The sequence below is a fragment of the Amphimedon queenslandica genome, unplaced genomic scaffold (assembly GCF_000090795.2).
Source record: "Amphimedon queenslandica unplaced genomic scaffold, v1.1 AMPQUscaffold_13121, whole genome shotgun sequence".
Lineage (NCBI taxonomy): Eukaryota > Metazoa > Porifera > Demospongiae > Haplosclerida > Niphatidae > Amphimedon > Amphimedon queenslandica.
The window spans coordinates 50124-62324 of NW_003546643.1; the positions used below are offsets into that span (position 1 = coordinate 50124).

The window sequence follows — 12201 nt, forward strand, 5'->3', positions numbered from 1 at the left end:
ATTGTAATTTAATTTTACACTTTTAAAAGAAAATACAAATGTACCGTAGGCCGGGTTTTGATTGCGTATCTAATAGATTGTGAATTTGAAAAATAACTAGTTTGCGTTTCCAACAATTGCGAGATGCTAGCTAGCTAGCCATACTCACAAGTTAACTGATTGTCTTGTTTCTCTCCTTTGCCATCTAAAGCTACTGCCCACAGCTTGATTAACTTCCTTCACGATGTTAGGGGCATTTGGACTTAACTAGATGAGGTAATTGGGGCTGTAAATATCACAGGATACCACTCATGATACTGTAAATGAAACACGTGTAGAGAAAAGGATTGATAGGTGTGGCGTGGCGTTTATCAATTATTATTAATTACGTAGATTATTTAGGTGCGATTCCTTTCTTTGCAAGATGTATTCCATACTCACGATTTGCAATCGAAAAATCTTGTAATCAAACCTGGCCTACGGTACCACCAAATATTACCATCTGTTATAGATGTATGTACTTGTATATGAGTGTGATTTTATTATTTGTATGTTAGGTTGATGGTAAACGTGTTCCATTACAGTATGACAGAGTACTTTGTGATGTCCCCTGTAGGTAAGTACCATATCAGTATACCAGGGTTTTACACAGGATTTTGCCATAGTGAATTAGGATTATGGGCCATAAGGGTCACAGGCCAAATTTAGCCAAAATTGAAAAGGAGAGAATTTGTCCCTTTTATTTTTTTATACATATACATGTACTTATATTGTGTAGAAGGTTTGAGCTGATTCTAATCAAAACTGGATTTTATATGAATTTTTTAAGTTGCTCGAAAATTAGCCAATGTCCCTGTACTATAGTACAGGGTCAAAAGCCAAGTTCTGCCAAAATTGAGAAGGAGAGAATTTGCCATTTTATAATTTTCCTGATACAGTACAGTACATATACATGTACATGTACTTACATTGTATGTTGTGTATCAGCTTTGCCAATCAAGTTTGGATTTTTTATAAATTTTAAAGTTGCTCCAAATGCTATGTACAGTTACATGCATGTACTGTATTATAGTGCTTATCAGCTCATCAAGCGTGCTGTTTAGCTCACTTAGCTAACTTTGTAGGAAACCCTGGGTATATGTACATGTAGTTTTGAACTCGTAGCATTTCTTATATGTATGTGCAGATGTAATTAACTGTACTGAATGCATTACTTACATGTACTTGTATAATAATTACTGTATAATTTAAAACATGATGGAACAAAAACAGGGTTCAAAGTGTACCTTTTTTAAAACAATGCATTTTTGGTGCTGTATAAACTCAGCCTTATTTATTATTAGAAATAGGTACATGTACATATTATTTACATGTATGTACATTTGTAAATGTTGTTTTGTCTTATTCGTTTCTTATTACTGTATTCAGTGGTGATGGTACTATGAGAAAGAATCCAACAATATGGAGATCATGGAATTCTAGTACACCATTATCATTGCACAGGTAATGTACTGTATCAATACTTTGTACAAATGTATAATAATTACCCACATATTTTGCTGTTTGGTAAATTGAGCACATCAATACTTGTAATGTACATGTACATGTACATCATTTACAGAATTTATTTGCTAATTTAATGTTATTTTATAACCTTACGAAGACTATTAGGCTACATGTATGTGGTTTGTGACATTTTTCTGCAGTTGTGTACAATTTTTATATTTTTTTCAGATTACAATTAAGACTGCTGATGAGGGGTCTGGAATTATTGAAGCCAGGGGGTAGGCTGGTCTATTCAACATGTTCAATGAATCCAATAGAAGATGAAGCAGTTATTGCTGGAGCATTGAAGTTGTGTAATGGATCAGTGGAACTGGTGGACACTTCTTCACTGTTACCTGGTCTGAAAAGGACAAATGGAGTTAATACATGGAAGGTAAGTAACTGTCTCATATCACTTATCTTTAGCTGATTTCTGGTCCTATTTTTAATTTATTGAAGATTGTTATTAAAAATAAACTGTCACATTTTAGCTGATTTTGATCAAAATTGGATTTTTAATGATTTTTCACACATCATTAATGGTCGCCAATTTTGTGGTAAAAATTATGTTGTAGGTGAAATATACATATACTGTACAAAAGTATAAAGGGCCAATAAAAATGTAATGGAGAATTCTCTCCTAGCCATTTTTGATGAAATTTGAGCATAGACCAAAGTTACATGTACATGTACATGTAGCTATAGCTTTTGGTTGTTGGCTCAATTTTTGAGCAACTTTAGAAAATTTTTAAAAAAATCAGGATCAGCTCAAAGCTGATAAACAACATAAGATCATGTATATGGAATTTGGCCAATGTGCATGTATATGTATCAGAAAGTGTAATGAAAATTGAGAATTCTTTTCTTCCCCTGTACTATAGTACAGGGCCTTTTGCTAAATTTTAAAGCAACTTTAAAATATTTCTATTACAAATACAGGTCTTAACAAAGAATGGTGAATGGATTTCATCATATAAAGAGACTCCGTCTAATTTACTACACACAGTCCATTCATCAATGTTCCCTCCTACTGCACTAGAGGCTGACACATATCAGTTGAACCGATGGTACTTTATATTATCGTATAATTTACATACATGTACCGGTACATGTACATTTTTAGATTCTCGCATTCAATATATGCACTATCATACACAGATACATGTATGTTATAATTTATGAACAAGTACAGTATTAGTACATGCACACACACACACAAGCATCACATCAATAATAATAGTAATAGTACTACATACATTAATATTACATACATGTAAATTGTAAAACCTGTGGTTTTTTCCAAAAAATGGCTCCGAAATCACCCCGATTTTTTATTACATTTTCTGATACATATTGATGTCCTTATGCTGTGTAGAAAGTTTGAGCTGATTCTGACTTCAATTTTTCAAGTTACGGCCATTTTAAGAAAATGTCAAAATTCTGAAAAATACCCAAGGCTATAGCCCATGGTTTTTTCCAAAAAATGACTCCGAAATCACCCCAATTTTTTATTACATTTTCTGATACATATTGATGTCCTTATGCTGTATAGAAAGTTTGCTGATTCCAACTTCAATTTTTCAAGTTACGGCTATTTTAAGAAAATGCCAAAAATTCTGAAAAATACCCAAGGCTAAAGCCCATGGTTTTTTCCAAAAAAATGGCTCCGAAATCACCTCAAATTTTTATTAAATTTTCTGATACATATTGATGTCCTTATTCTGTATAGAAAGTTTGAGCTGATTCCAACTTCAATTTTTCAAGTTACAGCCATTTTAAGAAAATGCCAAAATTCTAAAAAATACCCAAGGCTATAGCCCATGGTTTTTTCCAAAAAATGGCTCCGAAATCACCTCAAATTTTATTACATTTTCTGATACATATTGATATCCTTATGCTGTATAGAAAGTGAGCTGATTCCAACGTAAATTTTTCAAGTTACAGCTATTTTAAGAAAATGCCAATTAGCCTTGGCTACTTTCCAAAAAATGGCTCCGAAATCACCCCAATTTTTATTACATTTAAAAATACATATTGATGTCCTTATGCTGTGTAGAAAGTTTCAGCTGATTCCGATTATGCAATTGATTTATTTTTTATTGTTCATTATTTTATTTATTAAATTTTTTGGATAATAATTAGCTCATACATGTACATGTACTTTCTTTTTTATTTATGTACTCTTGCATTGGAGCATGCAGAATAAACAAATGTACATAGGTTTATGTACATGTATAATGGTTGTATAATTTCAGTTTCAACATAATTATGCACAGTAATATTGTTTAATAAACTCTTTTTTTCTCTCACAGTATTAGAATCTTTCCTCATCAACAAGATACTGGAGGATTCTTTGTTGCTTTGCTCAGCAAGACGTCTCCATTACCGTGGCAAGTCCAACCGTCAAACAGTGGACCTACAGTTAAAAGACCTGATGAGCTAACTGGGAGGTCAGTATATACTAATAGAATTAATCACCAAAATAAAATCAACTCCATTTACTGTACAAGATGATTATTGGCGAGAGTAATATTTGACGAATTTGCCTGTGAAAAGTTGATTGGCGGATTTTATATTGGCGATTTTGTGCCACGTGCCATTGAGCATGCTCAGATTGAAACAAAATGGCAGATTTTATATTGGCGATTTCTTCATAGAACCGCCAATCGCCAATATTAATTCCTCACCAATAAATTATCTTGTACTGTAGTTTCCTTCTTGACATACTCAATTAAATGTACTTGACTACAAATTTACCATTATAATACCGCCTGACTAATGCATGTACATGTACATTGTACTTATAGAATTGTCCATATTAATCACCACCAGATTTTCCCATTACAAAGTACATGACATGTCATAACCTTTCATTGACAAAACTCTACCAATAATACAGTAATATGAATTATGTGATGAAAATCATGAAATTCAAATATTTGCTGAAATTTGGTTTTACTGTTTGTCCCTCAAAGTGTACAATTTAATTCCACCAATTATTGAAGTAATGAATGTACCATGTAGCGGGTAAATTTTGAGGGGCTCAATTTTGGCAAATTGCTAAATTTTGGTGATTGGCGGTTTTTTAATTTGGCGAATTTGTGGCATGCCTCAAAATAGCGGATTTCTGTTTTGGTAAATGGCTATGAAAGTGTCAAATTCGCCAAATTTAATTTCCTCCAAAATTTTCCACTATATGGTATCAGGCTATCAGCAACTCACGTCTACACGAGCAAAATTAAATTCCTCATACTTTAATTTTGTTCTGATCGCACAATACAAGTCCCACAAACATTTTATAACTATACATTACTTATGTATCATAATTAAAGTCTTGTATTCATTTACGTAGGCATGGGTTTGAAAGGAAGTCAAGGAAACAAACATACAGAGAGGATCCTTATGTGTTCCTACCTAGAACCGATTCTGTAGTTGAAAGTATTAGGTAAGTAATAGTACTGCACATGCACGTCTTAATTTTCGAAGTGTATTAAATTTTGCTATTTTTGTGCTCACCTTAAATCCACAAAATTTAAACCACCTCTAATGCCATTCTATTGTATGTAGACTATGGCCGGAACACGAAAATTAGCTCACATGAATATTAACTTTTGAGCACATTTCATTGAAAACACGAAATTTTAAACACTCAGAAATCTGAACGTATACAGTATGTGTATTTATGTTAAAGGTTATCATTACTGTTACACATAGTTACATGTACATGTACAGTGTAGCCTTTATATAATTATACTCTGTTATACAGAGGTGTCCTTTATGTAGAGGTTATTTTATACAGTAAGGAATGTAATTGGATGCACTAGGTGCTGTCCGTTAAATGGAGGTGTATGCTATAGATTATACTGTAATTGCTGTACATGTAATACCGTATAGCTCCAAATTTTTTTCGGTAAAATTTTTTTTCAAATTTGTCTGGTAATTTTGTTTCACAAAATTTTTGTTCCACATGGGTAGTATGCATATTAATAGTAAAAAAGACAAAAATTTTAATGACGAAAATATTAATTTTAAAAAGAGATTAAGATTTTGACAAAATTTTGACTGACGAAAATTTGGAGCTATACGATATTCACTGATAGTCAGTCTATCTTTGTCTTGTGTTAATCTCTTATTATTGTCTTTGTTTCTGATACATTTCTAGTTCTTATTACAACATATCGAGTGATTCTGGTATTACTGATCAATTCTTAACACGTACACTGACCGGGAAAAAGAAAACACTCTACCTTACTTCTCCCCTAGTTCAAGAAATAACTAAGAAGAATGAGAAGGATTGTAAGGTACATGTACATGTATTACTGTCCTTTTATAGTATGCTATTATATTTTAGATTATTAATACTGGAGTGAGGGTCTTTGCTAGAACAGAGAGTCTTGACAGTGCATGTGAATACAGGATAACACAAGAAGTATGTTACTACTAATACATGTACAATTACAAGCAATACAATAGCTGCTGGAGTCAACTAAAGTCCATTTGTGTTCACCTGAGCCCTTGTTTTCTTGCAATAACTTTTGACTTACAAGTTCTATTATAAAAATAAACATACCAGTGCATTCCTCTCCTTTTGCCGCATCTATTGTACTACTTAAGAAGCAGCTTTAGCTCTTTAGCTCCAAGTTGGTTGTATAACCCATGCAGAAAGTACAGCCATACTTTTCACAATATTATTGCATTGTGTTAATTATTGGGTGGGGTTTCTAATCACTTCCTGGGCTCAGGTGAATGCAAATGGACTTTAGTCTTTATAAAGGCAATCATTATCAGAAAATCTTGCCCTGTTAGCTTTTAAAATGAAGAATTATCAGTTTGGGCCTCGACCACATGTTCTTATGTAAACTATGACGTAAAAAATTGTCATAAAACGTCATTTTGGTATGCCATTGGGTTTATAGGGAGGACCCAGTTCTCAGGGTTCCCAAGGGCTGAGAGACCCAAGACCTGAGATCCTGTGATGGCATTGGGCGACTAAGAACCTATGAAATTTTTATCCTTATCCCACATTCCTATAAAAAGTTATTCCAGTTTTTCTTGGGTCAAACTCAGTTGGGATATAGTATAGATCTAGAGGAAATTTATGAGGCTTTAATTTGGTCTAGTCTCCTAAAATTTCCTATTAGCCTATGTAGTATGTACATGTATGTCTTTAAGTCTCCCATTTTCAGTTACATGTATGTAGTTTCTCAAAGTTTATTTCTAGATCTAACAATGATTATTATGTATGCATGTACATGTAAATGCTTGTTTGCTTTGTTACCTTCTATTGTTTGGAATGTTGGTTTGTTATTGAAATACAGATTTGTGCACTATTCTATATGCTACATGTTTGTAGAAAGTTTGAACTGATTTCAGAAACATTTTTGAGCTATACAAAACAAGCCATTTTTGAAACAAGCAAAGCTTTACCCTTGATTTTTCCAAAAAAAGGCTTAGAAATCACCCCAAGTTTTTATTACATTTTCTGATACTTGTGTACATGTATTAACTATGTATTTATGCTGTGTAGAAAGACAATTTTTAAACAAGACAATTTTTGAAAAAAGCAAAGGCTATTTAATAGCCCATGGCTTTTTCAAAAAATGGCTTCGAAATTGCCTCCAATTTTTCTTGCTTTTTAAATACACATTGATGTTGTCCTTATGCTGTGTGGAAAGTTTGAGCTAATTCCGCCAAATATTTTTTAGTTATGAGCGTTTTTAAAAATGAACTAATTTTTTTAAAAAGACAAAATTAACGTGAATTAAATAACATTACAAGCATGGGCATTTAGTCACTGTAAATGGGCTGAATAGGCTGGTGGAGAGCCTCGTGGTGGATGATCATATTCCTTTGTGGGATACTCCTCCTGTGGTGGATAGCCAGGCTGGGCAGGATATCCCTGCTGTGGTGGATAAGGAGCTTTTTCTTCATCAAAGCCAGCAGGAGGATAAGCTACTGCTGGTGGTAGCTGTTGATCATAAGTAGGAGGAGGTGGTGCAGTAGCATTACTAGTATTAGTAGTAGTTACTATGGCACCAGAAGTTACTTCTGTAGCAGCAGGTCCAGTATGGATCCTTCTAGCAGCAGTAGCAGCACCATAAGTTCCAAAACCAAAAAAGCAACACATGCAAATTAAAATCGCGCAGTATGCCATGCAGAATAATATGACAAATCCAGCAAATACTCCTCCAATGATGCTTCCTATATTATCGAAATCATCACTGCTAGAACCTATAGGAATGGTAGAACTATGAATTAATTACCTTGTATAGACATTAGGTAGTCAATTAAAATCTATTACTTTTTAACCCATATATACCGTATAGGAGGATTTGTTGACGGGAGTGTTCTTTTGCGGTTTTGTGATGGCTAGCTTATTGTTGGATTTACTATTGGTAATTTCAATTATATCCCCACCCTTAGGATGGATTTTACTTAAGCAGGTGTGATTACACATGCTAATGCATGCATTTATTATGGAGACTTTGACTCTTGCAAGCTGTATACCGTATGGAAGGAAATTTTGGAGGTAGTTAAATTTGGCGAATTTGGCGTTTTGATAGCCATTCGCCAAAATTAAAATTCGCCATTTTGAGCCATTATACGCATGCTCAATGGCACATGGCCACAAATTCGCTAAATTAAAATTCGCCAATCACCAAAATTTAGCAATTCACCAAAATTTAGTCCCTCCAAAATTTCCTTCTGTATGGTACATGGACAACATTATTATGAGAGAAAGACTTAACTTTTCCTGAATATTGTGTTCTCTATTGTCCTGGCTTAAGGAAACATAATAAAGCCATGTTAGCGAGTCTTAACCATGCTTTAACTAAAATTAACATGGGCATGGTCACACGCATGAATCGAATTATACTTGCCGATTTTAATTGGTGTTTTTATATAAATTTGTCAATCTGCCAATATAAAATCCCCGTCAACATTTCATCTTATACGGTATGTGACAAAACCAGGCTAATGCTCCAAAATTGAAAATTAAGGTTTAAGCTCTTCTTAAATAAGCTTGACTTTTCCTTGCTTTAGGTCTTTGTCCCATGTCATTTGACACATCCAGTGCTGACTCTGCCAAGTTATGATAGTATACATATACATGTATGCAACAAGAATTTTGAATCAATGTAATTGAGTTATAGCCGTTTTTATGCATTTGGCTTGCGTTATTTACATGCTGCTCTACGAAAAAGGTCTTTAAAATATCATCTGTAACTCTTTTATTAGCAAATTTGGTATCAAATAAGAGAAAATTTTATATTATACATGTAATTATGATACATTTTTGATAAAACCTCAAATTTGATAAGGTACCACTGTCACAACTTTGGGAAGCCATATCTCTAATTTATAATTCCCCACAGGTAGCCTGGTTTTGTCATATCGGTCACATATGTCAGTGCGCACACTACATAAACCTTTACTTTTACATTCCTCCCAAGCAAAATGACTGTAATAATAGTGCTAGAACAACTTACTTTGACAGTAAGCAGTATTAATCAAGCCAACTAGTAGCAGGAGGACACTTAGTAATCCCATTATTCACACAAGACTGAGATACCAGCAGTTATCTACTAGAATAGACAGTAGTGAGTAGCAGCTACAAGAGTAAAGTGACACATCAGCATTGTTTTGCTCTAAAAGTCAACTTGGCCACGCCCGCAACAATGAATAGAATTTCAATCATGCATAAGCTTTCACACTGAGAGCATGTTGTAGTAACTAAAGCCTATGTAGGGATAGCCCCTGGGATCAACATATGTATATGAGCTAAGCATATGATCAAAGGCAGGAGTTATGTATTCTGAAAGTGGCCAGACATGCAAGTACTTCAAAGTAAACAGGATGACAAAAATTGCCAATTATGCCTGCCCATCTACTTATAGCTAAATTAATTACTTTGAAACGATTAACAATTTTGGTCCCATAGGACTTCAAAAGTTATGTTATTAACAATATGATAATATCAAAGCCTAGGAAAACACAACTTTACTAACTCAGCTACAGCTTGTACTCAATATGCATTCTAATATTAAAGAAGTCGGTTAATATTGTGCTAGATAGGCTGATGGAGGATATTTTTATCCTTTTTGAAGTGGATAGCTAGGCTGAGCTTCATAGCCTTGTACTGGTTAGGCATATAGCCAGGCTGAATAGGATATCCTTGCCGAGGTGGATAAGGAATTTCCTCATAACATAAGCTACTATTGGTGATGGTTGTTGATTATATAGAAGAGGTGGTGCAGCAATGTCAGTTAAAGCAGCACTAGTACTAGCTACTAGTACTATTATAGCACATCCATTCCTTTGATTGCAAGCACCAGCACTGTTTCCAACACCCAAGCAGCAACATGCACCCAAGGTTATAGCCCATGGTTTTTCCAAAAATTGGCTCCAAAATTACCCTAAATTTTTATTACATTTTTAATGTCCTGACGTTGTGTAAGAAGTTTAGCTGATTTCAGCTTATTTTTTGAGTTGTAAGCATTTTTAAAATGAGCCATTTTAAAAAAAATACCAAGGCTATAGCCAGGCATGGGGTCAAGCACTTGATGCTTGTCCTTCAGTACAAATAAGCACAGCTTTCTAAGTACTTAGTGCTGCTTACAAGTACCTTTTTAATATAATCTATGTGCTTTGTACTTATACTTCATTACTTTTACAAATTTTCAAAAGTGCTTTTAAACACAGCAAAAATTACACACAAATAGTGTACATGTACATGTACACATCTACATCTACACGGTACATCTACATGTTGATGTCATGTACATGTATCACTACATGTAGATGTACATGTAGTGGTACATGTACATGACATCGACATGTAGATGTACCATGTAGATGTACATGTAGATGTGTACATGTACATGTACACTATTCGTGCGTAATTTTTGCTGTGCTTAAAAGCACTTTTGTAAATTTGTAAAAGTAATCAAGTATAAGTACAAAGCACATAGATTATATTAAAAAGGTACTTGTAAGCAGCACTAAGTACTTAGAAAGCTGTGCTTATTTGTACTGAAGGACAAGCATCAAGTGCTTGACCCCATGCCTGGCTATAGCCTTGGTATTTTTTTAAAAATGGCTCGTTTTAAAAATGCTTACAACTCAAAAAATAAGCTGAAATCAGCTAAAACTTTTTACACAGCGTCAGGACATTAAAAATGTAATAAAAAATTTGGGGTAATTCTGGAGCCAGTTTTTGGAAAAACCATGAGCTATAACCTTGGGTACATGTTGCTGTTTGGATGTTGGAAACAATGCTGCTGCTTGCAATCGAAGGAATGGATGTGCTATAATAGTACTAGTAGCTAGTACTAGTGCTGCTTTAACTGACATGGCTGCACGACCTCTTCTGCATAATCAACAACCATCACCAACAGTAGCTTATGTATGAGGAAATTCCTTATCCACCTCAGCAGGGATATCCTAGTCAGACTGGCTATATACCTAACCAGTACAAGGCTATGAAGCTTAGCCTAGCTATCCACTTCAAAAAGGATAAAAATATCCTCCATCAACCTATCTAGCACAATATTAACCGACTTCTTTAATATTAGAATGCATATTGAGTACAAGCTGTAGCTGAGTTAGTAAAGTTGTGTTTTCCTAGGCTTTGATATTATCATATTGTTAATAACATAACTTTTGAAGTCCTATGGGACCAAAATTGTTAATCGTTTCAAAGTAATTAATTTAGCTATAAGTAGATGGGCAGGCATAATTGGCAATTTTTGTCATCCTGTTTACTTTGAAGTACTTGCATGTCTGGCCACTTTCAGAATACATAACTCCTGCCTTTGATCATATGCTTAGCTCATATACATATGTTGATCCCAGGGGCTATCCCTACATAGGCTTTAGTTACTACAACATGCTCTCAGTGTAAAAGCTTGTGCATGATTGAAATTCTATTCATTGTTGAGGGCGTGGCCAAGTTGACTTTTAGAGCAAAACAATGCTGATGTGTCACTTTACTCTTGTAGCTGCTACTCACTACTGTCTATTCTAGTAGATAACTACTGGTGTCTCAGTATTGTGTTAATAATGGGATTACTAAGTGTCCTGCTGCTACTAGTTGGCTTGATTGATACTGCTTACTGTCAAAGTAAGTTGTTCTAGCACTATTATTACAGTCATTTTGCTTGGGAGGAATGTAAAAGTAAAGGTTTATGTAGTGTGCGCACTGACATATGTGATCCGATATGACAAAACCAGGCTACTTGTACCTGTGGGGAATTATTAATTAGAGATATGGCTTCCCAAAGTTGTGACAGTGGTACCTTATCAAATTTGAGGTTTTATCAAAAATGTATCATAATTACATGTATAATATAAAATTTTCTTTTATTTGATACCAAATTTGCTAATAAAAGAGTTACAGATGATATTTTAAAGACCTTTTTCGTAGAGCAGCATGTAAATAACGCAAGCTAAATGCATAAAAACGGCTATAACTCAATTACATTGATTCAAAATTCTTGTTGCATACATGTATATGTATACTATCATAACTTGGCAGAGTCAGCACTGGATGTGTCAAATGACATGGGACAAAGACCTAAAGCAAGGAAAAGTCAAGCTTATTTAAGAAGAGCTTAAACCTTAATTTTCAATTTTGGAGCATTTAGCCTGGTTTTGTCATATCAGGTCACATACCGT

The 12201-nt window shown here is 34.1% G+C and overlaps 2 protein-coding genes across 2 annotated transcripts in view; one reads left to right on the forward strand and one right to left on the reverse strand.

Moving 5' to 3' along the window:
- LOC100637475 (tRNA (cytosine(34)-C(5))-methyltransferase-like) overlaps positions 1–12201 on the forward strand; it is a 31688-nt gene that overhangs the window by 16280 nt on the left and 3207 nt on the right. Inside the window, exons 7-14 of the mRNA XM_020001024.1 lie at positions 537–595; positions 1408–1482; positions 1714–1918; positions 2464–2591; positions 3837–3974; positions 4877–4969; positions 5687–5825; positions 5876–5953. Of these exons, the coding sequence (XP_019856583.1) occupies positions 537–595; positions 1408–1482; positions 1714–1918; positions 2464–2591; positions 3837–3974; positions 4877–4969; positions 5687–5825; positions 5876–5953 (915 nt within the window). The remainder of the gene's footprint in view (positions 1–536; positions 596–1407; positions 1483–1713; positions 1919–2463; positions 2592–3836; positions 3975–4876; positions 4970–5686; positions 5826–5875; positions 5954–12201) is intronic.
- On the reverse strand, positions 7235–9183 carry LOC109585084 (protein transport protein sec31-like). The gene is made up of 2 exons (XM_020001029.1): positions 9015–9183; positions 7235–7755 (listed from the first exon to the last, which is right to left on the reverse strand). The coding sequence occupies exons 1-2, from the start codon at positions 9073–9075 to the stop codon at positions 7316–7318; spliced, it is 501 nt and encodes a 166-aa protein (XP_019856588.1). The 5' UTR covers positions 9076–9183; the 3' UTR covers positions 7235–7315.